At 33.8% G+C, this 27,000-nt stretch overlaps 1 protein-coding gene across 1 annotated transcript in view; it reads right to left on the bottom strand.

Annotated features, from left to right (window-relative positions):
• LOC129226368 (brefeldin A-inhibited guanine nucleotide-exchange protein 3-like) overlaps positions 1 to 26,504 on the bottom strand; it is a 129,138-nt gene extending 102,634 nt beyond the window's left edge. The window contains exons 1-9 of the mRNA XM_054860972.1: positions 26,430 to 26,504; positions 17,484 to 17,618; positions 12,436 to 12,624; positions 9,544 to 9,574; positions 9,357 to 9,441; positions 9,125 to 9,244; positions 7,728 to 7,892; positions 6,871 to 7,003; positions 465 to 565 (exon numbers count right to left, since the gene is read on the bottom strand). Coding sequence (XP_054716947.1) covers positions 465 to 565; positions 6,871 to 7,003; positions 7,728 to 7,892; positions 9,125 to 9,244; positions 9,357 to 9,441; positions 9,544 to 9,574; positions 12,436 to 12,624; positions 17,484 to 17,615 — 956 coding nt within the window. The 5' untranslated portion in view covers positions 17,616 to 17,618; positions 26,430 to 26,504. The remainder of the gene's footprint in view (positions 1 to 464; positions 566 to 6,870; positions 7,004 to 7,727; positions 7,893 to 9,124; positions 9,245 to 9,356; positions 9,442 to 9,543; positions 9,575 to 12,435; positions 12,625 to 17,483; positions 17,619 to 26,429) is intronic.
• Positions 26,505 to 27,000: the final 496 nt, after the last annotated feature.

Here is a 27,000-nt window from a genome sequence, read left to right as displayed (position 1 = left end):
GCATTTAAAAAAAAAACCAGTACATTTCTAAAATACAAGTATTTCCAGTATCAGTAGACACCCTGCAATATCAATTTTAGCTCCTTGTGTCACTGAAAAATTCGAATTGTAATATAGTTGTAAAAGTATAAGGGAAAAAAGCAAAATGATAAATTTAGGAAGTCTCTCACTAAAAGAATCAGCTTATGAAATTTAAAAAAAAAGCAATTTCATCACGTCAGTTCTAACACAATTTTCTGCATGAGAAGTGAAATGTAACAGTTGGTAAACCTAAAGTTTTACGCAAAGAACTAATATTAACAACTAATGACATAAAATAAATGTTTTACTCTTTTATTTCAACTACTTGATCCCAGAAATATTAAGTTATGAATGATATTATAAAGAAAGTGAAGTTGAAATAAATGATTAAACTTCAAAAATTTCACATTTCAAAAATAAACTAGCAATCAAAAGTAACCTACATTTTAATCAGATCTAAATCCAATGATATCCAATCTTTATCACTAGTAGCATGGAGAGGAGGAGCTGCTAATTCTAGAAGTAATTCTGGCTTTGAAAATAGCTGCAGTATTCAATATGTTAGTGAGTTAGTAAGTGAAAGGAAGAAAATAAAATGTTAGTACAAAAAGCAAAGTGAAGGAGCACATAATTTTTAATAATTTTAGGCCAAAATAAGTGATAAATTTTTTTTACACTTTTTAGGATTTAGTGATGAGAAGCAAGTGAAGGATTCTAGCTGGAAAACTTTTCTTGTGCCAACAAAGGTTAAGCACAGTAAACTAGACAGTTCTACCCAAAAATTAATCAAAATGTAAAACACCACTTAAGCTACAAATACAAATTGAAAAGCTTCCCATAATATTGATAATGAGAGACATTTTCTTTTATTTAACGTGTACTTATTAGCAGTGGTGTTCCCATAGGGTATACTCCATATACCGCATATACTCTCAACTATTTTTTACTTCCTTTTACAAAAAAGGAAGAATTGTATTCGCAGAAAAATTTTCACTCAAAAATCGACTTTAATTTCTATTTTACTCACCCCCGAATGAATATTGAGTTCTTTTATTCGACTCGACCACAAGTGGATAAGTGCCTAAGAGTGTATAGACACGCGAAATATCCATAATGATGATTCCCGACTTAATTACAACGAATTTTCTAGTTACGTCTGTATGTAGGTATGTATGTGCGTATGTATGTCGCATAACTAAAGAACGGTAAGTCCTAGAAAGCTGAAATTTGGTATGTACGCTCCTAGTGGGGTTTAGTTGTGCACCTCACCTTTTGGTTCCATTCGGGTGTTTCTAAAGGGATCTTTTGCCCCTTTTTGGGGGGAAATCATTGTTAATTTCAATGTAAACTCAAGTGGTGTTATAATTTGGTGGACACTTGGCGATATATCGCCAGTCTTTTGGTAGCCAAGTTTTGTCGCCAACTTGGCAACAAATTTGGCGATTTTTTTTTTTAAATATGTTTCAATTTGGCCACTGTTGGTGATATTTAGAGAGTAAACTATTGAATCACATTAAAATTGCCAGTAATATATTTTAAAATTTTCTTACGGCGAAAATAATGTATTTATGTTACCATATTCTGCTACAAGTAACCTTATTTCTTTGTATTTCTTAACACTTATTAAATCAGCGCCTTTTGAACTCATAGTTATAATCGCATACACATTAGAGTGGGCCGAAATAAGCTGAAAATTTTTTTTTCGAAATCAATTTTTGGATAGCGCACAAAAGTTGCGTAGTGAGCTAGTTAGCACTCACAAAAAATTACATGGATATTAAAAAATATCAAGCAGGAGCTATTTGACACTGAAAAACCGAAAAAAAAGAGAAAAATGAATTTCTGTCGAAATTTTTTTTAAAAACTAAATTTCAAATATTTTGCTGGAATGCACAGAAAATGTTATATAATGAGCCAGATCGAGCCCATTAAATGTTTCATTGATTTTAATGAGCATTTAACTGCTCCTTTCCGACATCAAAAATTGGAGACTGAAAAAAAATTGAATTTCGTTAAAAACCAATGTGAAAATTATTTTTCAAAATTAAGTAATAGACTAATTAATTAAATAGCACTATTAATAATAGTAATTATTATCACGCAATAGCATCATACATTTTCTAGAATTACATATAGAGATTATAAAATTTTGAAAAAAAATCTTCAAATTTGATTTATAATACCTCATGCATAATGAATATTATTTTTTGGAATAATATTGTTCCTTGTAATCAAATGATGGAAGTTCTTTCCTGGGTTGAAGTTTGGCACGAATGTATCCATCTCGTGCAGTTTCACCACAAACTTTTATTGCAGCCTCGGTTATTAGTTTCACATAACGTTCCACAGCTTGCGTGTGACAAGGAAATTTCTTCTCAAAAATGAACTCTGTAGGCTGTTTTTTGTACATTTCTTTCAATTGTTGGTCTTTTAGATGCATTGTAAGAGGTGGCTCTGTTACAACACAGTTTGCCCAATCAACTAAATCAACATAATCAACGGCTTCAAAATTGAGTTTAGGACGCTTAAAAAATCGTACACCATCCAAGCTCTTCGTCTTCTTATTTCTAGAGTTCAGAATGCGCCTAACAGCTAATTCCTGAATGTATTTTCTTGAGTCAAACAACATTGTCAACAGCAGCTGTTCAGGATGAGCGAAATATGCATTATTTGAGAGAACTTTGAAAATTATCTCCTTAACGTTGTCTGGAAACTGCCTTGCAAGAGAAATCACTTTCCAAACATGTTGGGCACCATACTGGCAGTTCGGTTTCATTTTTATTTCCAACCACATTAGAGAGTAAACTAACATTGCATACTTTACAAGCATTGTAAGATTTTCTGATGGAGTTGGAGTGCCTATATACAAGCATAACAAACGGTTTGCAGTTGTCAGCCATCGCACATGACTGAGTTTGACTAGGTTACTGTCAGCCACGCTAGAAGGACAACTACCATCTTTTACGGCAAGACAGATTCTATACAAATATATTTGTTCAGTACTTAAATTTTTTATATCTTCCATGTCCAAAACCAGAAGATTGCAGTCAATTTTATCAAACTTGACTACCGGATTTTTTTTACAATCTCTAAGAAGTTGTCCGATAGCTCCAGAATATGAATGTGGCCCCTTTGTGCAACCGTCTAATTCCAGAATAAGATGCCACAGTGGCAACTCATTAGTATGCAGCAGACATATGTTCCACTGTAAAGGTCTTTTGAGATATGTCTCAAGTAAACGAATTATTGTACCTCTCCATCCCGTATTTACATTTTTTTCCGCCGCATCCAATAACCGATAAGTTAAGCAAGCTCATATCATACTTTTTTGCAAAGCCTATATTACCTTGCGAAATTTATTTTGCACTTTCACCAACTGTTAGTGATAAATGACCGATGAACTTGCTACCTGGTTCTTCTATCAGTGCTACTTGTGCTTCAGATGCTGATTTTTGATGGCCAAATGTCTTTTGAAGGGTATCATCATTGCGGCCGTCAAAATACAAACTCTTTATAACTGCCCCTTTAATTGCTCTTAAATCCCTTTCTCTTAGCTTGCTCCTTTTTTTATCGACTTCCCTCCTTACTTTGTTTTTATCGACAATATATTTTTCTTTTGTTCAGGAGAAACTAAGTAGAAATCAGCAAGAACTGCTTAGCAATTTTAGTCACACAAGAGAGGACCCCTTTAATTGCTTAACTCCCAGCTGTGGAGGTGTAGAATTATAGCATTTCCTGTCAGGGGGTTTCGTCTCTTAAGAGGGTCGTAAAGTCGAGAGGAAGAAATGGCTTGAGAAAAAGAAGAATATTTGCGTTCAATTCATTGGTCAGTTTAAAGGACTTCAGAGGATTCACATTTTTTTAATACTCAAGGGTTCTATTCGTCAAACATATCTAAAATAGTTATAAAATAATCTTAGGAATAATAGAAGCAGTTGAGCGCTGTTTATTATCCAGGAGAAACAATTGGAACCGAAGATTAAAAAATTAGCATCTTATGTAACTATTTTTTATTTGAGTGTGCATTTTTATAAATTGGCGTACAAATGTCGCTTAAAATTAATTGAATTTTCATTGTTTTTTCTAAGTAACGTATTGCGCAGCATTTCAGTATTTACTTATTTCGAAACTACTTTAATTTTTTTTTTCATTTTTCCTATGTTTCAGTCTTAAAGGAGCGTAGCTAAATATTCTACGAAATGTATAAAAGTCTTTGAGGATTTCAACTAATTCACTGACAGATACTTCTAATGTTCAGGGCCGGATTTAAGGGAGGGCAGGTGGGCTACTGCCCCGGGGCCTATACAACAAAGGGGCCCCTACAATAAAAGTTTTACAAAATATCCTAACTTTCACGGGTTAGCAAACTTTACGTTTTTTCTCCCCTATAAATAATAATAATAATAATAATATAAAAAAATAAATAGCAGTAACTCAGGATGTATTTATTATTAAAGTGCTGATCGAAAATATCGGATATATACATATACATCAAAATATTCGGATATATATATCAAAATATCGAATATTTTCGAAAATATGATGATCTTTTCGAACCCTGATTAGGGGCTTCCACTCCTTCGTTGCCCTGGGTCCTCCACACTTCCAACGGTTTTAGCCTGGAGCAAAGGAGAGTCAGAGGGGACATGATTCAGTTATTTAAATTTATCAAAATGAAAGATGTAAATGGATTAAATTTTTGCGGGGAAAGCAGGACAAGGGGTCATTGTTTTAAGCTATTTAAATCTCAGGCTAACTTGGAAATCAGGAAAAACTACTACTTTAGCAGGGTCGTGGGCACTTGGAATAGCTTACCGGAAGAGGTGGTAATGAGCAAGGGAGTGGATAGCTTTAAGAGGGCCATTGATCTTCATTGGGGACTAATTAATTGACTAGGACCAGCCTAGCTGGGCCCAGTGCCTGTTGCTGGTCGTCTCATTTGTATTTGTATTTGTATTTGTATAAATCCGGCACTGCTAATGTTTGCTGAAACTAGCTTCAAACTTTTATTTTTGGCACCCCCCCCCCTTTTTCTTTTTTTTGGAAAAAAGTGCATTTTTGCCCTTTTTTTCAGTTTTTCAATGTCAAATAGCGCCGGCTAAATATTAAACAAACTTAGCGAAATTTTTTATGGGTAATAACGGGTCTATATAGCAACTTTTCCGCACTATCCGAAAACAGATTTCCAAAAAAAGTTTTTTCGGCCCACCCTAATACACATATTGTGCATTATGGATTACTGGGAGTATACAATCTGAAAAATTAATGGGAACATCACTGCTTATTAGTCAAGTAGTACAAGAGATCTTAGCTAGGGTTTCCAATCTTGCGGGGTTTCGGGATTAAATGGAGCCAATCGGTCAAGATTGCGGGATCAAGTAGATAAATATTAAACCGAAATTTCATCATACGAGACAAAATTTTTCCTGCTCTTCTTGTAGATATACGTGGAAGGTGATTCAAATTTCAGATGATGCATGTGAAAGCATTCATTATAAGAATGGCAAAAGTTGAAAACTTTTACATGGAAAATCTTTGCGGGATTGGAAATCTTGCCGGATTTTGCTCTCAATCCCGCAGGATTAATCAAGCAAAATATCATGGGGTATCTTGAGGGATTTGGAATTGTGATTTTAGGATTGGAAACCCAAATCCTAGTATGTATAACATGGCTTTGAAAACTAGGAGAAGGCAAAATATTTGGGGGGAAAAAAAACATGTATCAAAAACGTATCCAAATACAAAAGTGACAACCAGCAATAAGCTCTGGGCCAGGGATCAAAGTTGTAAAATTACCATTATAGAAATTTTAAGGTGCCATTTTTAGTTATTAAGTAACTAAAAGGATTGAATACAGAACTTGCTACTTAAAAATTTCAAAAAAACAAAAACTTATTGTCCATAAAAGGTGCTTCAATGTCTAAATACAGATAAATAACTAAATATACTGAAGAACAATGATGACTGCTTCAAAAAAATCACAGCAAACTATCCAACTGCATTTAAGAATTTTGTATCGTTAATATAATAATTAAATAAAAAAGTTAGTTTGAATTGGGTTTTACCAGATTTCACACATCCGCTGATTATTCATTACTTTTTAGCCTTAATTTTGTTCTATCTCACTCTGCCTCATATTTTCAATAAATTTAAAAAAAAAAATCTATCAGACAGAAAATTTTCACCCTAGCTTTGGGCCCATCTAGAATGGTTTTCGTCAATGTATCAATCTTTACTAAGCTGAGAGTTTCTCTGTTCGGATCTCTGTCTGTCAGGATCTCTGTGACGCGCATAGAGCCTAGACCGTTTGGCCGATTTTCATGAAATTTGGCACAGAATTATTTTGTAGCATGGGGGTATGCACCTTTTTCGAAAATTCGATGTGGTTCTTTTTCTATTCCTATTTTAAGAACAAAATTATCATAAGACGGAGGAGTAAATTACTAAATTATCATAACGTGGAACTGTAACATGGACACAAGCCAATTGGTGAGAAAATTCACCATATATTATTTGTAAATATACAGGCGAACCAAAAGACCTTTTTATTTTCTATTACGTGCAAAGCCGTGCGGGTACCACTAGTCTCTAATAAAGATCAAGAGCCTTCTTAAAAGAATTTAGTGTGCACTGAAATTTAAACCATCTCAAAAATTTACTTTAAATTTTTCCATTTCAAAATACTTATTTAATTTTAATTTAGTTTGACTTTTTTCAGCAGTGCAATGCACATTAAACTTTTCCTCCTGCATATTTCCTTATTTTTTCCGGCAAATAGTCAAAAACGGAGCTATGAAAAAATATATTTCTGTATATTACAAAAAGTACAAATCATCAGTAATAAATTACCTCTTTGACGGCTTTAAGAGCTTCAAGTCTATGCTGAATAGGAAGATATAAAAGCATGCGATGAAACAGAGACTCCAAAACAGGGCGCAGTGATCCAATGCTTCCGGTCAGTCTCACAAGTTCTATAGCGATACTAAGTATTGTGTTTATTAATAATGTGATACAACACAACAAATATATTCAAACAAAAACATAATTATTAACAATGTTTAAAACATAAATCATTAATTTAATTCAACAATACTTGAAATATTAATCCAATTACATTATGAGATCAAAAAAGAAAAGAGCTCTTCAGGAAAAATAGTGCAGAAATTAAGGAAAGTGCATTTAAGGCTTCCATAGATTTGTTTTTTTTTTCTAAATCATGCTGTACAGCAGCACCTACCAGGGCTACTAGTACTATCTCTTGCCCCAAGACAGAGGAGATGTTCACCTACCATTTGTACTGGTTATCTTCAAATTTTTAATTTTGCCACTTGCATCCCTTTGCTTCTCACTACCTCATATTATTTCTTTCCGAACTTTGAAAATCATTTTTGTAGTTTTGTTGTTTGTTAGTACTAAGTTATTTAGGTAGTGAAATGCGCATTGGAAGACAAAAATATATGAACAAAAAAAGTTAGTTTTTTAAATTAGAAAAATTAGAAGAGATGAAACTGATAAACATTCCTCCTAAGTACAAAATAAGGACTGATTATTAGAAATTTAATAATAAAATTAATGAAATATGAATAATCATAAATGATCTGATAAATAAACTCACAGATTCAAATATCTAAAGCATAAAAGCCTTTGACATTCAAACACTATATTTTATTGGAATATAAGGTGAAAAGAATGAACTAAATAAGCACCTGTAAATAGTTTTTGCTTCCATGCTTTGGCATGACGGAGCAGCAGCTAAACAACCAGATCCTCTTCCAATTTCTGTACCTTCGCAGCTTTTCTGAGATGACACAATATTTTTATCAGTTTTCGGAGAGCCAAGTAAAGCAACAAGAAGGGGGCACAGTTCTTGCCTAACAAAAGTTGAAATGTATTAAGAAAAAGAAATTAAGTTTTGCTAAACACATTACCCTCAAATATTGTTGGATAATTCCTAATACAATAAAACTTGTAAAGTTGACCACCCTTGTAAGTTGATCACCTATCTAAGTTGACCACTATTTTCAGGCACAGAATTAGATCCATATCATATAATTCAACCTCTATAAGTTGACCACTTGTTTAAGTTGACCATTAAAGTAGTGCACCGCAAGTGGTCAACTTACACAGGTTTCACTGTATTCAACAATTAAATTACCTGGAGAACATGAAATACCACTCTCAACCGCAACATCATTTTAAAACTAATTGTTCAATTTATGTAACTTGATCATACTAAATGTTTCTCAACCAAACATTGCTAAAACTTCTATAAAACTTGTTCCTTATCAATGCAACAAATTGATTAAAATAGGTTAATTCTATTTTTCGAGAAAGCACCTTAGCATGAAACAGGTTACACTAAAGCTCATGAATCTTCCAGAAGTGAAAAAAATATTTGAAACTTAAGAGTTGAATTTACTGAAATTTTTTAAGTCCAAAGTGTATTGTATGGATTAATCAAGTGAGTAGTTGAATAATTTTTTGTTAAAAGGGCATAAGTCAACACTGTTTGTAAGTTGACTTACACACTTTCAAGAAAAACTGGTTCAATTTAATAAACAGCATTTTGACAACTAACAATATCATTGTCCCAGACATTTGAAGTAAAAGTGTAAATATTATAAAAAAGCATTCAAAGAACACTTTGCAATACATTTTTCATAGAAAAATGTTTCATTCAAAATAAGAAGGGAATCCCCACTGGCATGAAAATCCATAGGCCCAATAGAAAAAAAAAGTATTTTTTAACAGATAATCCACAGTAGTTGAATGTGCGTGGGGAAAAAATAAACAAGAAAAATGTTTTTAAAAAAAAATAACAATTTTTTTTAACCTCTTTTTTTTAAGTTTAAAATGTAAAAAGGTAACTTTTACACACACTAGGTAACTGAAAAAACAAAACCCAGAAAATATCCACCTCAACTCTACAAGAGTTATAAAAAAAGTAATTTCATAAGCTACATTCTTGTAGCTAAAACCCAAACACTCTATGTCCTCAACAAAAAAACAAACCTTAAACCACTATAGTCTTTAAAAAATTGTATAAAACTACAGGATAAGAATAACACTTAACTAACACAAAATAACTATCAGTATTACTCACCACAAGAAATTTATAAATTCAGAACTTTCATGGATATCAACTTTTATATTCTTAAGCACAGACAAAACACATTGTAAAAGCAAAGCTGCAACAGGTTTACGAGTTCCCATGGTACGAGTCCTTAAAAAAATTAATGATAAAATAAATGATAGTTATGAGCAAAAAGGGAAAATAGTAACGAGCACAAAATTTATTAACAGATAATTTTTCAAGAGTTTATATTTGAACTTACATATTTCTATTATCTTTCAATTTTTCACAAGTAAAATGTAAGACCGGATATAATTCTTCTACAAGACTTTCCAGTGGGTTGAAATCTGAAAATTTCAATTTAGAAACAAATAAATAAGTATGAACAATAGCATTTTGAAGCAGTATGTTAGAAAATTGAATACAATAAATTAACCTAAAATGTTTACCATTTTCTGCATCAGAATCATCAATTTGATCCTAAAATAAAAACAGTGTTTTAAGAATTGATAATTAAGCACTCAATTATTAATTTAAATATGAAGAATGTAATAAATTGGACTACTATCTTAATATATAAAAATCTTCTATGCGGATATTTATCACCATAAGGCTTTTAAAACAGCTGGACCGATTTTGATCAATTTTTTTGTGTGTAATTAAGTTGTGGCGAGCACAGTTTATATGTATATAGAAGCGCGATGGATTGAATCAGAAATGTTTTTGTTAATTAATTAATTTAAACATTGGATTGTTTGATTAAATTTTAATAATCAATATTTATTTAGGTTAACATAAATATTAATCTCCCAAATGACTACTATTTATTTTAACCTATTGTTGAGCGAGAACTGAAATAAATATTTAACCCGTTGCCAAAGGGCAATAAGAAAGCCAGCTCTGCTTTTTTTAATGAAATTTCCTACTGTGATATGTCAATTGAGAATAGATAAAACGTAGAGAGAGAGAGAGTGAAGCCTTCATTTCTTGAAAGCAAAGATTTTAGGTACCCGAGATATATTTTAAAGTAAAGTACTGGAAGGTTCACGCAAAACGTGTGTTCTGTCGTCGTAATTGAACTATGTGACCGGATCAGTGCTTAAGGTTTTCCTAACCGAATGATCAGAAAGTACCGTACCTAGCAACATTTGTTTCTGGGCTCAAATCCATCTGAGTTTTGGCACCAATGTCAAGAATACTTTAAGGATTATCAAACTAATCAGTACATTATTAAAGGAAAAGATGATGGAATTTAAAGACGTAACAAATTTTATTTTCGTGCAGATAAATTACAACAGGATAGTTCTGTACACAAAAGATCAGTGCAGTGAAATATCTTTATCTTTGGTGGACTGAACAAATTAGGCAATGTATAAAGTTTTAAAAGTTTTCGTTCAAAAGATCAGACTGCTAATCGGTCGGAGTTGGCTTCGCTCACTGATCAGCTTGATTACAGTAACGTGGTGGTTTGGTGACTTTGGATATAAACAATAGAGTTGCATGATCATTTGTTTGCATTTTAAAGCTGCTGTTAATGCAATTTATTGTATTTTTGTTTATTTGGAAAAATATTTCGAATTGCAAAGAATTGTTTTTCGTTTTTAAAGAGTGTTTGGTCATTTTAGTTGAAGAATGTGTTTATTTTACATCGGGAGGGGGGGATGAGTTATTTTCGCTAATTCAGAGAACTGATTTTACCTTTATCATTTTTTTAAACGTTATTCTTTTGATTGTTTTATTCTTTCTCATATGGAAGATGTTGCAGTGGGATTTCCCATTTGTTCTAGATGGGTGTTTAGTTTTTTACACTTAATATCTGAGGACGCTTTTTATCCTTTGAGTATGGCTGATGGAACAAACCATCAAGTATGGGAGAAAAAATAGTTGATAAAACTGCTCAGTTGGCATTAGATAAATCAAGTTGTAATAAATATACGTCTTCTGACACCAAGCAGCTAAAAACATTTTCTTTTTACTTATTTTTTTCAACAAAACGGTTCAAGCACTTGATAGTTTATTGAAATTTTTTAACTTTTTAATTTACGAAGTTTGAACAGAACAACGTCTGTCGGGTCCTCTAGCTTACAAAATAAAACATTGTCAGCTGGGATGCTTAAAGAACTCAAAAGAACTGGAATGCATAATCGTGCTTTCAAAGAGTATTGTAATCAATGTTTGGACAACCAAGGATTTTGTGAACAGTTTTTTGCACTTTTGATTCGCAAGCTCCCTCAAGCATATTCATTATTCACAGTTTTAAATTCAATTATCAAATTTTTATTAAATTTTCTTTTGAATAAATAAAAATGAAGGTTGCACTTAACGTTGTGATTCTTATTTAATATTTTAAATTGAAAACAAAATAGACAATAGTAAAGAAAAAAAACAATCCATGAAGTGAATTTTGCTTAACATCTGCTCTAAGATTTTCTTGTTAAATGTAATATGACCCTTTAATATAGAGCCATAAAAAATAATATTATCTGTTGAAAAAGTTTAAAAAATAATTACGTAAGGTACACCAGTAGTGGCCACTTCAAGGTTTATATTTGAAAAAATAGGATTCCAGAACGCCCAATGGATTCAAAAGTGCATCAAACGTGCAGAAGGTATATAAGGTACACCAGTAGTGGCCACTTCAAGGTTTATATTTGAAAAAATAGGATTCCAGAACTCCCAATGGATTCAAAAGTGCATCAAACGTGCAGGAGGTATTAGTTATTGCACCTTTGAGTCCATTGGGAAACATGGAATCCTATTTTTGCAAATATAAACCTTGAAGTAGCCACTACTGAAGCACTCTGAAGCATTGGCCACTACTGGTGTGTTTACCTTATTATAAATGCCTTATTTCACACTAAACACTTTTTTTTTATCACATTTAACAATAGAAAACCTAGAAAGCAATTTTTCATCATTATTTCAACAACAAATGACTTTTACAATCAAGATTTTGTTTTGTTTTTTCTTTAATTACTATTGTTATATATTTATAAATCATCCAGGGTTGGGTTCTTTAATATGTGTGGAATGACAATACAAAATAAGGAGGACAAAGTAATATGAACGTCTAACTGTTTTATTCACACTCCATGGACTGCCTTTCCCAGTCAAAGCATTGGCAACCACACATGCACTACAAGTCGATGCTCATTAGTATGCATCATGTTACAACTATATCGCAAAACTTTTTCTAAACTTGCAGAATATTCAAAACAAAATTTGCTGAATAAGGGAATTTTCTAGGAGATCACTGTAACCTCTCATCAGGGCACCTAGGTGAATATTCAACATTACAGATATTTTAAACTAAATATAGTTAGTATAAAATGTAAATGAACCTCAGCTTCAGCATCTGTTTCTTGTAACATAACACAGAATGATGTCAGCGTTTGGTTGACAGTAGCTTGGGCAGCAGTTCTTACAGCAGTATTTCCATTGCCATAAGCTTCTAAGCAAATAGATATTAACATAGTTATTGATGTAGAAGTTAAACTTTGTCCATGAGTGCAGGTCATATTGAGAAGAACCTAGAGAAATGCAAAAAAAAAAAAAGATTCAATAAAAAGTAAGTTTTAACACAGATCTGTTCAAGGGTACAGGGAAGGAAGAAATGCAGGAAGAAAATCCCTGAAGCCCAAACAAGAAAAAGAGCCCCTTTCACAGTGTAATTGCTTCATTATATGATATCTTACCAGGCCTGGATCTACAAATTTTGAACAACAAAATCTGTAGGCTGAACGAAATCAAAACCCTCTGAAATCGGAGGCTAGCAGTGCATATTTGAAACGTTAATAAGTCTTAGAGCTAGTGCTATTTTTTTTAATTTCTTGGGTAGCTGGGTCCATTAAGGAGGACCCCTCCTCCCCCTTCCCTCTCGCACTGCGGAGTCTGCGGGTATGCAGACCTGGGCCTGTGTGTTACTTTTGTAAAAAATTAAAAAATTCTCTCCCTGTAAGTTTTAATTCCATTTCTGTAGAAAATTACAAAGATATCTGTAGTGTCAGCAAGCATAACACATAGATCTGAAGAAAAATCATGCCTAATAACATCCTCTGCTTTTACTTTGGCTGGCAAACTTTCCTACATTTTTTTTCTTTTTTCTTTTTGAGTTTTGTTTCTGGTTATTGACAGTTATTTGATGCAATATGCCCAAACACTTTCTTTTGGGTACACTTAAGGGTATAGAAAGACAAAACCAAAAGTTCATCGCTAATTTTGTCCATGATTATGCAATGTTCAATGCATAACGTATGTATTTGTATTTACAAATACAAATACAAAAGTGACGACCAGCAACAGGCTCTGGGCCCAACTAGACTGGTCCTAGTCAATTTACAATCCCCAGTGAAGATTAATGGCCCTCTTAAACAGTGGCGGATTGGTTGAAAAAATCGGCCCTGGCATTAGGAGATGTAGCGGCCTCATGGCTTTTATAGATATTAAATTTTACCTAACGATTGGGATATCACTTAAATATGAGGAAATTATTCTTAACACCTCAATATGTTTTATTTAAACAAAATATAACAGATAGGAACACTTCTGCTCTTTAATGGTGAACAAATTTAAACAGTATAAGCTAAACCTTATTTTGAGGAAAATTGTGATTGTAATTGTCCATTTTTAAGTATTTTTATAATGTCTGGAACGTGATTGAATATTTCCGAAATGATAACACTGCTTGGCTAGTATGTCCTTTTCTGCAGTCACAACAAGTAACTTAATTGCCCTGTTATATGAAACTGATCTAGCGATGTTCATGGGTGAAAGACTAGGGCCGTCTTAGAATGTGATGGGTCTCTGAACACAAACATACATTATTGGTCCTAGCAAAAACATTCCTTTTTTTATACTGCCATACCCTGACGACCCCCAGACTCTATGCGGCGTCAGAAACCTGGTGGGAGGGGTCGGGCACGAGTTTGGCAGAAACTTAATTTTTTTTCAAACACATGTATCAATACAAAGAGAGAGAGAAAGTGGACTTAGCTTTCTGGCTTCTTTTGGGAGTCATTAAAGTATTAGCAATATAAACTTAATGGAAAGATCCACATTGAACCTGAAATAGGGGGGTCCGAGGGCCTCTCCCCCGGAAAATTTTCGAAATTGTAGTCTTAAAAACTATGTAGTCTTAAAATATATGGTATAAAGAACGGTTCCGGAGGCTCTCCTCTGAAATTTAAAAAAAAAAAAAAAAAAAAAATCAGCTCTGAAAACGCAGTTTTAGAAGATCTTTTGTGATTTTAAGTCGAGATAGATTCCGAGGCCATTCACCAGAAAATTTTCAAATTGAAGTCTTAAAAACCTTTTTTGGTAAAGACTAGGGCACCGGCAGTTACTCGAAAGTTAAGTTCCAAAAACAAAATGTTTGCTGACCTTCAGTGATGTTAGAAAATGGAGTTTTCGGGAGGCTCAGCCCGGAAAATTTCGAAATTGAAGCACTAAAAACGAGACTTGAAACGTTCCTCATTGATGATGCCTTGAGAAACAAGGAGACGGGGCATTTTCCCAGAAAGTTTTTCATACTGTTAATTTAAAAACACAGTTTTAGATCATCTTTGGGAATGTTAAAAAAATGGGAGAGGTTCGAGTACTTTCCCCCAGCAAATTTGCGAAACTGGTATTCCATGTTATGACGGGAGTGGATTCGGCTGTTCAATTATGAAGTTATTCAAATTGAAGCCCAAAAGTTTAAATTTTACACGATCTTCGATGATACATATTAGGAAGGGCGGTGTATGAGGTTGTGGGGATCACCGGAATTCTTCCGACATTGGTTTTTATCAACTTATTTTCTTTTTAAACTAAGGGGCCCAAAACCGTGAATTTGTACAGCGTACAGAATACTTTACTTTATGTTTCGTCAAAAAAATGTTTGAAACTCACATTTCGGCGGCCTTTGGCTTTTGATTAGGTAATCTTAATAATGTAGGGTCTTTCATGATCCTCAATGGTATTTTAAGATTGCCCTTTTTAAAATAACTTTACGCAAAAAATATTTTGTCACTTTTATTCCAATTGTTACAATCAGGGTCGCCGAGAGCAAAAGCGGATCCGGGGAAAAAAATTACAAAGATCAATTTTTTCAAGAGCCTCCTTCCACACCTTTTACCGTTAGCATACAGTGCTGGCCAAATTATTAGACTAAGACTGTTTTAAAAGCAAATTCCTTATTGATTAAATAACTATAGACACATTAACGAACAGTGAAATAATTGTCTAATACTTAGTATGCATTTCTTTGTTCTTGATAAGCATTTTAAGTCTTTTTGGCATACTTTTCACAAGGTTTAAACCATTTCTTATCTTTTTAAAAAAGGAGGTAAAAAATAGTTTATACTCACTAGTATATATACTCACATACACATACTCACTAATTACCTAAAACTAACTTTAACTATTACATAACACACTATTAAAAAGAACTAGTGAACTGTTCAAGCTGATTGAGGTTTTGTTCCTGGTAGGAAAGATAAACAAAGAACATAAACAAAGCAGACAGTGCTACCACCTGCAAACATTAAATTATGCTAAAATAATGTAATAATCAGTGTACACTATGTACTGTACTTTAACAGTAAAATAAATAGTATTTTAGTACAAATAGTATACAAAAAAAAAAAACTTTTTAATCTAATAATTTGGCCAGTACTGTACTTTACCCTCTGCGCAAGGTCAATGCCGAGCCGGGCCCCTATTTTCCCACTAAGCTGACAATGACCTCACGTCGGCCTTTGTTGTGAGTTGCATTTTATAGCAATTGTGAATCGTCATTTATAAAAAAAAAAAGCGTCAAAGAGAACCAAAAGTATTTTAACTTTTTATGACCGCTAAGGTTTCCGCTTTTCTTTTTTTTTAATTTATTAATTTATTTTTTATTACACCACTAAAAATATATTGGCAGCCCCAGGGCCCGACTAACTAAAAGTGAGGCCCTAGGCCCACATAAATTTGGAGGCCCCCTGAAGACTATGCAGTGTTTGATTTACATTTTTAAAGCACGAATGCACTTTTGGAGGCCTCTTTGTCTAATCTCACACCTTTGGGACCCCTCATAATCGTGACCAAGTAAATTCGTTACTGGCAGAATGATTAAAAATTCCCCCTTAAAGAAGTTTTTTCCATTTAATAAGTCATAACTTTTTATTTTTTAAAAAATATTATTTATTTTTCATATCGTTGCAGTGCTATGCATAATTCTTTAAAAAATGTGGGGCCCCTAAGAAACATGGGGCCTTAGGCCTAGGCCTAGTCAGCCTGTGTGATAATCAGACCCTGGGCAGCCCCATTTCAGAAATTCGCCCGCCACCCCCCCACTTGGTGATGGCCCTGTCTCCCCCCACCCGCAAGCTTTAGCCCACGCGTAAAGAAGAGCTGAGGCTGTGTTTTGTGAATTTGCGTTATTCTAAATACATGCGCGCAAAATTTAAATTTTGCTGTTAGTAGACAGGCCCAAAAGACTTTGTTGTTAGTTGATTGGCCCATACATGACCGGCCCACCGGGCAAATGCCCGGTTGCCGCCGGCTGTATCCGCCACTGCTCTTAAAACTATCTACTCCCGTGCTCATTACCACCTCTTCCGGTAAGCTGTTTCAAAGTTCCACTACCCTGCTAAAATAATAATTTTTCCTAATATCCATGTTAGCCTGAGATTTAAATAGCTAAAAACAATGACCCCTTGTCCTGTTTTCAGTGCTAAACTTCAGCCCTGTAACATCTTTCATTTTAAATTCAATTTGTAAAAGTAATAAACCGAAAGACTTCAGGCAAGGCCAGGACAGGGTGAAATAGAATTCATCAGTAAAATTACTTTGATAAGAAACAGTTAATTATATTGAACTACTTCATGCAAAATAAAGACAGTATAATCTTTCGGCACTCAAAAAATAATTTGCGCTTTAACATTTTCCCAATGAATTTTAAAAAAACTTGGATTAATCAGTAGACTAAAGCACATATGAGGCAATGAGAAGCAAAGAAATATAAGAGGACATTTTCAAGTTTTGAGTAAAACGCATTTCAAGATAACATCCTAGGTAAGCTTTCATTGAAAAGTTTCTATAAATCATGTTTTATAACAAAACCTACTAGGGCTACTAGTACCATCTCTTGCCCAAGAGAGAAGAGAGGTTCACCTACCATTTGTACTGGTTATTTCCAAATTTTTAATTTCGCAACTTACATCCCTTTGCTTCTCACTGCCACCATATGAAGTTGTAGGTGCAGAAAAAAAGGAAAAATAGAGAAAAAAAAGTATTTTTGTAATTTTTCTCTGAATCTAGTGTTAGACCCCAGAGCATTTTCTATCTGCCTCCTTCTGTTGCTGTCTCAGGAAAAACACAACCATGCAAAATAGAACAATGAACAAATTTGTGAATACATTACTTTTAATATTTCCACTTGAACATCATCTGAATGGGTGGAAAAGGGCTGAACAGCTCTCATCAATTGCAAAGGAAACCAGTGCTCTTCCTTATCACTTTCAAAAACTGACTGGAAGCTTTTATCCCAAATCATTCTCTAAAATGATTACAAAAGGTTCTTTTAAAACTATTGACAAAGTATTTTAGTTCTTCAAATATTCAAACTCATTTTCAAACTTTTAGGTAAAACATTTTTGTGAATAGAAAACATACTATCAATATCAGGAAAGCCATGTAGACTATGATGGGGGAAGGGGGAGGTCAGCAAATTTAACAGCTGGGAAAAGATTATTAACATTTGCTTGGTTAATGTGTAGGCTATTTCATGGGAAAATGAATATCTTGTCCCCTACATCTAGCAGTGAATATATTTCATTAAATATAATACTTTAAAAGGGTAATGAACAAAATTTTGTTGTGAAAGAAATCATAATGGCAAGTGTGATTTCTTAAACAAAAAACGCAGTTGATTACGATTGGAAATTATTTTTTTATGAAACATATGAGCTGTCACGTGCGGGACAGAGTAGCAGCTTTTCCGTGGAACGGCCAATGTATTCAGAGGTAGAAGTGAGGAGGAAAAGCAATTAAGATAGAATTTAGATCAAGTTTTAGACAGTCAAAAATCAAGTAACATACGAAATAACAGTATTATTTTTTTTACTATGACGGACTTGTGATGTTTGAAAGTCAGATTCAAACTATAAATACAAGATTTTGTCAGCATTTAGGCAAAAGTCAAAATCCAGTTTTAAGACATTGTCATTTAAACTTTCAAATTGTTATTGAAAATAACAAAAATCCTTTTATAGCCCCTGAACTCTAATAGTAATGTTGTTCAGATAAATTATATGACTCATTTACATCACCGAATAACAAAAAGGAAAGTCTAATTTTTTTACAATGATTCATCTTTTTTTTTTTCTTTTTTCCTCCTGGACTAAATGACTTTTGCCACAATGGCACAACTTTTTTCATTTATTAAGCTAATTCTTTGCATTTGACTGAAATAAACTATGCTTTCAAAAGTATCAGAAGAAAAAAGCAATTATGATAGTACAGTCAACCCTCATTTATCGAGGTTAATTCGTTCCAGACTTTACAGCAATAACTGAATTTCTGCGAAGTAGGATTCTGTATTTGTAAACCAAATATTCTCCCAGCGCATAAAACTTATGACAATTTGAATAGATTTTTAACATAGTTAGATGCCCCTAGACACGAAACAGCAACCTTAGCTTCCATTACATTTGTACAGTAGAAGACCGTTATAACGCACACCTTGGGGCCACAGCTTTTGCGTTATACAGGTTTTTGCGTTATATAGTTCATTTCACAAATTTTGAAATTAACATTCAGAATATATCTATATATTAGCACTTCAGAATGAGCTTTATCTGCAATGAATATTAAAGCACCAATATTACAATTAGTTATTCAAAAATACATATGTTTCACAATCAAAAGAAAGTGCATTATCTATCTGTTTATTATGATTACTAATTTTAAATTTAAAAGCTTTGAATTAAGATGGAAAGATGAAAAACTTTCAAAATTTAATTTGCCAAACAATTTTTATGTTTGCAAAGCAAAACAGAGGAATTTTGCAAGCTTCAAAACCTATTGATAACTTCTGAAAAGTTGTGCAGTTTTATAGAGAATTGCGTTATATAGATCAGCGTTCTAACGGTCTTCTACTGTATTACATAATATATTGCACAAAATATGAGAAATCTATGAAAATAGCTCAACTTGTTTGATACAGAATTAATTGGCAGTTAGTGACCGTATGTGCCCCTGTTCTACCTCTATGTTTATCATCATTAGAGTGAATTACATATACAACTAAAAAAGCTAGTACAGTGGCCCAAGGGCGCCTATTTGTAAAATTCTAAGGGTGGGGGCTCAGATATTTCTCCCGTGGTTTAGCAGGATATTTTCCCCATGAAAACTGATTTCAGTCCAGATTAGAGTTATTAAATTTTGACATTTTTAATAACTTATTCATTAACAGCTGAGGAAGAAATGTTTTTACATTTTTTCAAAGAAGATAGTACTAAAAGCAAGGAAGTTCTAAATTCTAAAGGGGGGGGGGGCTTGACCCCCCTTGCCCCCTCCATATGGGTGCCTTTGCAGTGACTGCCACTTATATGAATCATTGATACCCATATAGGGGGGCAAATGGGGGCTCAAGCCCCCCCCCCCTTAGAAATTAGAACTTCCTTGCTTTTATTACTTTTTTCTTTGCAAAAATGATAAAACATTTCTTCTCCAGCCATTAATGAATGAGTTATTAAAAATCTGAAATTTTAATGACTAAAATCCAGGGTTGGCAAAAACCCGGGTTTTTTTAAAAAAGCCCATGGACCCAGGGTTTTTTAAATAAAACCCAAAAAAAACCCATCTAAAGTTGGGTTTTTTAAAAGAAATGTGGGTTTTTCGTCTTTTTTTCGGGAAAATGTGGGGTACTTGTAGCATATTGTAGCGTAAGTATATGGACAAAGTGCAAAAATTGTCTTCGGGTAAAAAAAGCTGGAAACTAGTTAAAATTCAGCATTTTCTGAAGAAAAATATAAAAGACAAAAAAACCCAAGAATGGCGAAGTTTCATATTTTTTAATTTTCATTATTACCAACGGTTAAGGCAAAGTTACTTCTCGAGTGATAAAATCTATTGTTCGTTTTTAAGTACTACATTTAACTACAGGGGAAACGGCCACTAGAGGGCGCCTGTGATGCAGGGAGTGTTTTTTGCTGCTAATTTGATAAGTGTTTTTTTACTATAATTTTTCATTATTACTGTCTAGTTTTAGGTTTTTTTACTTCACTTTATCATGTAATTTAGTTTTATTGTGTTTTGGGGGCTCATTTTTGCTGTTATTGTATTCTTGAAGTGTTTTTGCATTTTTTGGAGCTAAGCCTAACATGTGGTGATCTCCTGGTTTTTGATCTTGTGTGCTTTATTGGGTGTAGCAACTCTGTTTATTTACTGCTGTTTTTAGTATTTATTCTGTGTTTTTTTGCATTTTTATCTTACTGTTTTGCCTTTTGGAACATATTCACTGAGTAGAAATGGGTGTTATATGCATTATGAAAGAGGTAAAGAGTGGGAAGGGGGACAGGTGGATCTCTTGTGATCTATGTCATATGTTCTGCCTGTATAAGGGGGAAAATGAGTCTGTTTTTGAAGAGGATTATATTTGCACTAAATGTGCTGAACTCTCAGACTTAAGACTTAAGATGCTAGTTTTGGAAGCCCAGTTAGCATTAGGGTGTAAGCCAGTTGTAGAGGGTATAAATGTTCCAGAGATTCAGGGGGAAGTTTCAAATGAGGAGTTAGATTGGGAAACTAAGGGTGTAATTTTGGGGGACTCTATGGTAAGGGAGGTGGGTAACACAGTTGGGAGAGTAAAGCGTAAGGTGGCTAGGTGTTGTTTACCAGGGGCTCGGGTAAAAGACGTTAATATGGTTGCTGAAAAGAAGGGAGTATTGAATAAGGAGGACATGGTTACTTTGTGGGTGGGAACAAATGATGTAGGCCACAGTAAAAATGAGGAGTTTTCTAGGGAATGGGAATCCCTGTTGGATAAAGCAACCAGCTTTTCGACAAATGTCCAAGTGGTTGGTTTGCTTCCCAGGTATGGAGTGCATAGGAGCTGGCTAAATCAACGTGCGAGGTGTATGAACTTGCTACTGAAGTCAATTTGCGAAAAGCGCAGTATCAGGTTCATTGATGTATGGAGTCATTGTAAACGGGATTGGATTGCTAGGGATGGCCTGCATCTGAGCTCTACAGGGGTCAAAATGGTTAGTGGATTAATTTTAAGGGCTTTGGAGTCAAAAAACTAAGTTGGAATGGGGGGCATGGTTCAAGCACCAGGTATCGAGAGAATGATATGTTTTTGGGTATTGCTAGAAATGGAAATAAAGTGACAAACAAGAGTAGTAATGTTAACAATTGTAATTTAGGAAATTTCAGGGTGTTAAATAAAAGCAACTTAGGCATGCTTAAAGTTTTCTATACCAATGCTCGCAGTATTAGGAACAAGATGGATGAATTGAAAAGCATAGTTATGGATGAGAAGTTGGATGTTATCGGAATTACAGAGACATGGGCTACCGAATCTGATGCAGAGTTATTACATATTGCTGGGTATAATTTATTCAGACAGGATAGAGTAGGTAAAAGAGGTGGTGGGGTTTTATTTTATGTTAGAGACAATTTTATTTGCAATGAATTGGTCATAAATGATAAGCCTACTGATATTGATATGGTTTGGCTGGAGTTGATGAGCAGTAAGGGCATAAAGCTACGCTTTGGAAACATTTATAGGCCACCTAATTCAAACCAGGGACAAGATGAACAGATGTACCGTATTATTAGTGACATGTCCAGTAAGGGATCCGTTATCATAATGGGGGATTTCAATTTTCCGGGTATTGATTGGAATAATTTTTATCCTGGTAATGGCAAAGAAGAGGAATTTTTAAAAGTAATTGGTGACTGTTTCTTAGATCAAGTTGTAACTCAGGGAACTCGAGAGGAGGCCATTTTGGATCTAGTTTTTTGTGACATAGGTAGTTTTGTTCAGGGGTTGAGTGTAGGGGAGCATATTGGAGATAGTGATCATAACAGCATTAGGTTCCGGGTTAAATTTGAAGTGTGCAAAGATGATAATTTTAGGTTTGTGCCCAATTTCAGAAACACCGATTTTGTTGCACTTAGGCAGAGCTTGAAAGAGGTTTTTTCGTCAGGGTTGGAAAATAGCGACGTAGATCAGCAGTGGACGGAATTTAAGGATAAACTTGCTAAAACCGTTGGGGACTATGTTCCATTTAGGAGAAAAGGTGTTAGTACCAAAATTTGGCCCATGTGGTTCTCCAGGGAGACTAAAGAAGCTCTTAATTATAAGCAAGCCACTTTTCGTAAGTTTAAAGAAACTGGTCAGAGTGCGGAAAGGCTCCAGTATGGTAAGGCAAGGCGAAATTGTAAGTATTTGGTACGGATTCAGAAAAGGGAATTGGAGCAAAGGCTGGCAGATGACATTGATGGGAACCCTAAGAGGTTTTTTGCTTACGCTAATTCTGGGAAAGCTCGAAACAGTCAAATTGGGCCTTTGGTTGATGAGCATGGAAATTTAATCCAAAACGATAGGGATATTGCAAATGTTCTAAATAACTTTTTTTCCAGTGTGTTTAACGATAACTGTATCTCAACAGTTGACACTAACAAGACACAAGCTATTATACAGCTAGAGGATTTTGTATTTTCCAGGGAGGAGGTTTTATTTCATTTGAAAAAGATTAAAGCAACTAAAGCTCCGGGACCAGATAATATTTATCCAAAAATTTTAGTTGAATGTGCAGAGGAATTAGTGGATGTTATTTTGAATATTTTCAATGCTTCTTATAACTCGGGGACGGTGCCAGAGGACTGGAAGCTGGCTAACATAACGCCCCTCTTCAAGAAGGGGTCTAAAGGTATTGCTGGGAATTATAGACCTGTAAGTTTGACTTCGGTGATTTGTAAGATTTTCGAAACTTTGATCAAAATTAAGATCATGATGTTCTTAGAGACTAATAGTCTGTTGACTAGTTTGCAGTATGGTTTCAGGAAAGGTAAATCCTGTACTACTAATTTATTGCATTTCTACGACAAGGTTACCTCAGCTTTAGATAACAAAAAATGTGTGGATGTTGTTTATATTGATTTTCAAAAAGCTTTTGACAAGGTACCGCATGTTGCTCTTCTCAGCAAGTTAGCTGACATTGGAATAGGAGGAAAAACTTTACTTTGGGTTAGAAATTGGCTTACTGGTAGGAAGCAAAGAGTAGTTGTGAGAGGAAATCATTCTAATTGGAGTGATGTTTTAAGTGGGGTTCCTCAGGGATCAGTTTTAGGGCCTCTTTTGTTTATTATATTTATGAATGACATCAATGATAATATTTCTGGAAGCATGAATTGTTTTGCTGACGATGTAAAAGTTATGGGGATTGTCGAAAATGAAGAACAAGTAAAACAGCTGCAAGAGGATTTAGATCATATTACTAAGTGGGCAGATAAATGGGGTATGGCAGTTAATGTAGGGAAATGTCAAGTGCTACACTTAGGTCATGGAAATAAGCGTATGAGATATCGTTTACAGGGTTCAGTCATAAATCAGGCAGAAAATGTTATGGATCTGGGTGTCTTTATAAATCAGGACTTCAAGTTTAGTCAACAGTGCAGTATTGCTAGTAACAAAGCCAACAAAATGCTTGGGTTCATCAATAGATCTATTTCAAACAAATCTAAGAAAGTTCTTCTGCCTTTATATAGGAGTTTAGTAAGACCTCATTTGGAGTATGCTGTTCAGTTTTGGTCGCCTTATCTGAAGAAAGATATTTTTGTATTGGAAAGGGTTCAAAGAAGGGTAACTAAATTAGTAAGGGGACTCTCAGATTTAGATTATGATACCAGACTTAATAGGCTTAACATGTATAGCCTGGAGCAAAGGAGAGTCAGAGGGGACATGATTCAGTTATTTAAATTTATCAAAATGAAAGATGTAAATGGATTAAATTTTTGCGGGGAAAGCAGGACAAGGGGTCATTGTTTTAAGCTATTTAAATCTCAGGCTAACTTGGAAATCAGGAAAAACTACTACTTTAGCAGGGTCGTGGGCACTTGGAATAGCTTACCGGAAGAGGTGGTAATGAGCAAGGGAGTGGATAGCTTTAAGAGGGCCATTGATCTTCATTGGGGACTAATTAATTGACTAGGACCAGCCTAGCTGGGCCCAGTGCCTGTTGCTGGTCGTCTCATTTGTATTGTATTTGTATTTGTATTTCTTTCTGCATTTTACTTTATTGTATTTCATTTTGTTATGCAAAACTACTGTAGAACATCAAGTAGTTTAAATCCCTTTTTACTGAATTCCAGCTTAATCAAGACATTTCTTTGAATTTTATGTTGCCTGTTTTTCTATTTCTGTGTACAGAGTAAGAAATATTTAACTTTTTCTTAAGATAATGAAAATACTGTACCTGTTCTGTTGACCGTTTGAAAAATCTGTTTATTTCTAAAAAACATACCTTGTGTTTATTCGAGATTTGTGACGTTTCGGTTATCAGAAAATAATTCACATGAAAGCCTTTTAACTAAATTAGTTTCCTCTGTACAATCTACAAATATTGAGAAAATCAGACGTGACAGGACTTGGTCAAGATAATTTGAGTTATTTATTGACCAGTTAAATAAAAAAGTTAAATACATTTATTTAAAATCTTTGAAGTATTTTTTTAATGCCGTTAAGAGTTAAGAAATACTATTAAAGTTCAAAATTCATTTTTTATTTTCATTGTCTGTGGCAAAGAACAAATAAAAAAGAAGTTTAAATTGTGAAAGTATTTAAATTAATTAATTTTTTTAAAAACTTCTCAGAATGTATAAAAAAAAAACCAAAAGTGGGATAAATAATGGGTTTTTTCAAAAAAACCCATTGGGTCCAATTCGGCCAACCCTGCTAAAATCTGTCCTGAAATCGGTTTCCATGGGGAAAATATCCTGCTAAACCATGGGGGAAATATTTGAGCCCCCCCCCCCCCAAACCTTACAATTTTGCATTCGTTCTAAATAGTTTTGATTCCATAAAGCGGCTGATTCAATAAAGCAGCTAGTTCGATTAAGCTGGATTTTATTTTGTTTTTTACGATTTGATTCATTAAAGCGGTTGAGTCATTTAACCACTGATTCAATTAGCCGGCGTTCACTGTAGTACATTGTTGAACACCATTTACAGATGTATTTATCTCGTAGTAATAATACAATGATTTATACTTTCCAGTTAGTGTTTAACAGGGGCGTGAACAGTGGGGGGAGAAAGAACACCTGTTGGCCCAGGCCCAAGCCTGAAGGGGGCCCAATATTTTTAAAAATTGCAGTGAAATATAGGGATAAACAATATGGAGGGGGCCCTGGAAAAGTCATTTATGACTGGCCCCAAAATTTCTGTGAACGGTTTAACACTTAAAATGAGATAGCGATTCCCTACACTTTCTTTTGGCGATTTTATACCTCCACTCCCTAAACTAGTACAACTACAGCACCTCAGAAGAGCTTACCTTACTTAAAAAACATACTGTGGTATTCTTTTGTAGGAAAAAGTTTACGCAAGCACAATATTACAATATTTGAAGGGAAAAAATCGCAATGTAGTGAAGCCACGAAAGTGGAAGCGCAAAGTAGCATGGGACGACTGTACTTAAAGGGTGTCCCAAAATTAAAGCAAGATTTAAATTTGCCACCATTTTTTCCATAAATTGTTGGCAGCCATGAAAAAAGAACAATTTGACAGTTGAGAGTTTAGGGTTAGTAAAAATGGGGTGTTATTGTACCATACAGCTAGAGAGAGTGAAACATTTCAATTACTGCATAAGGCATTTCCTAGTCGCGTACTCTCTCATTTCGGTGATCAGAATTGGCACCCTAGATCGTGTGATTTAATATTTTTAAATTTCTTCTTATGGGGTTATTTGAATTCAAAGGTCTATGTCAACAAGCCCACACCCACCTGTGCATTACCGTGTTGCGATACGGAGTGCCAATAACAGTAACTGCTTGACCAGCCTCAACTTTCATTATTTTTGAAACAATTGTTCAATAATGAAAGCGCGTTATTGTATCGTATAACGCTCCATTTTTGATTACCCTAAACTCTCAGCTGTCAAATTGTTCTTTTTTCAGGGTTGTCAACCATTTATTGCAAAAATGGCGGCAAATTCAAATCTTGCGTTAATTTTGGGACACCCTTTATAAAAGCAAAAAATTATTTTAATTAAAAACTTTTATAAATGAAATATAAAAGAAGTCTTAAAAATTAAAATAAAAAACTATGATAAAATAACATAGGAAATATATTTTTTCTTACCTGAAAGCCACTTAAAGCATGATTAATAAGCTTTCCATGTTTACTATCTAAGGCTAAGTGAAATGTATCCAAGCATTTTTGTCTGCAAAATTATACATTGTACATTAATATATACTAAACATTATTATTATTGTTATTAAATTGATAACAATTTATTCTTTATTAAACATGATCATTAATTATAAAATACACAAAATGAGTAGCAATAATAACAATATCAATATTAGTTATTCAAACAAGAAAATTTTTTTAGAAAAATAAAAAAATCGAATATATTTTTTCATTAAAAATGGCACACAAGCATACTTTGAATAAACTAAAATAATATAATTGATGATACAGAACTAGTAGGTTAGATGGAGACAGCTTGATTAAATGAATATTATTAAGTTACCTTAGCTAATAATTAATTTGTAGATAATGACAGCACAATAGAACTGCAGATAAATTTGCTTGCAAGTAAAAATAAAAACTGGGATCAGCTCAACTGGCATAGAACCTGCTGCTGGATGTCACGTTTGTGTTTGTATAAATTTCAGATGGTCTTGGGAACATCTTTATTTTGTAAAAG

The sequence above is a fragment of the Uloborus diversus genome, chromosome 7, assembly GCF_026930045.1.
Source record: "Uloborus diversus isolate 005 chromosome 7, Udiv.v.3.1, whole genome shotgun sequence".
NCBI lineage: Eukaryota > Metazoa > Arthropoda > Arachnida > Araneae > Uloboridae > Uloborus > Uloborus diversus.
This window is presented reverse-complemented; position numbering and strand designations above follow the sequence as displayed.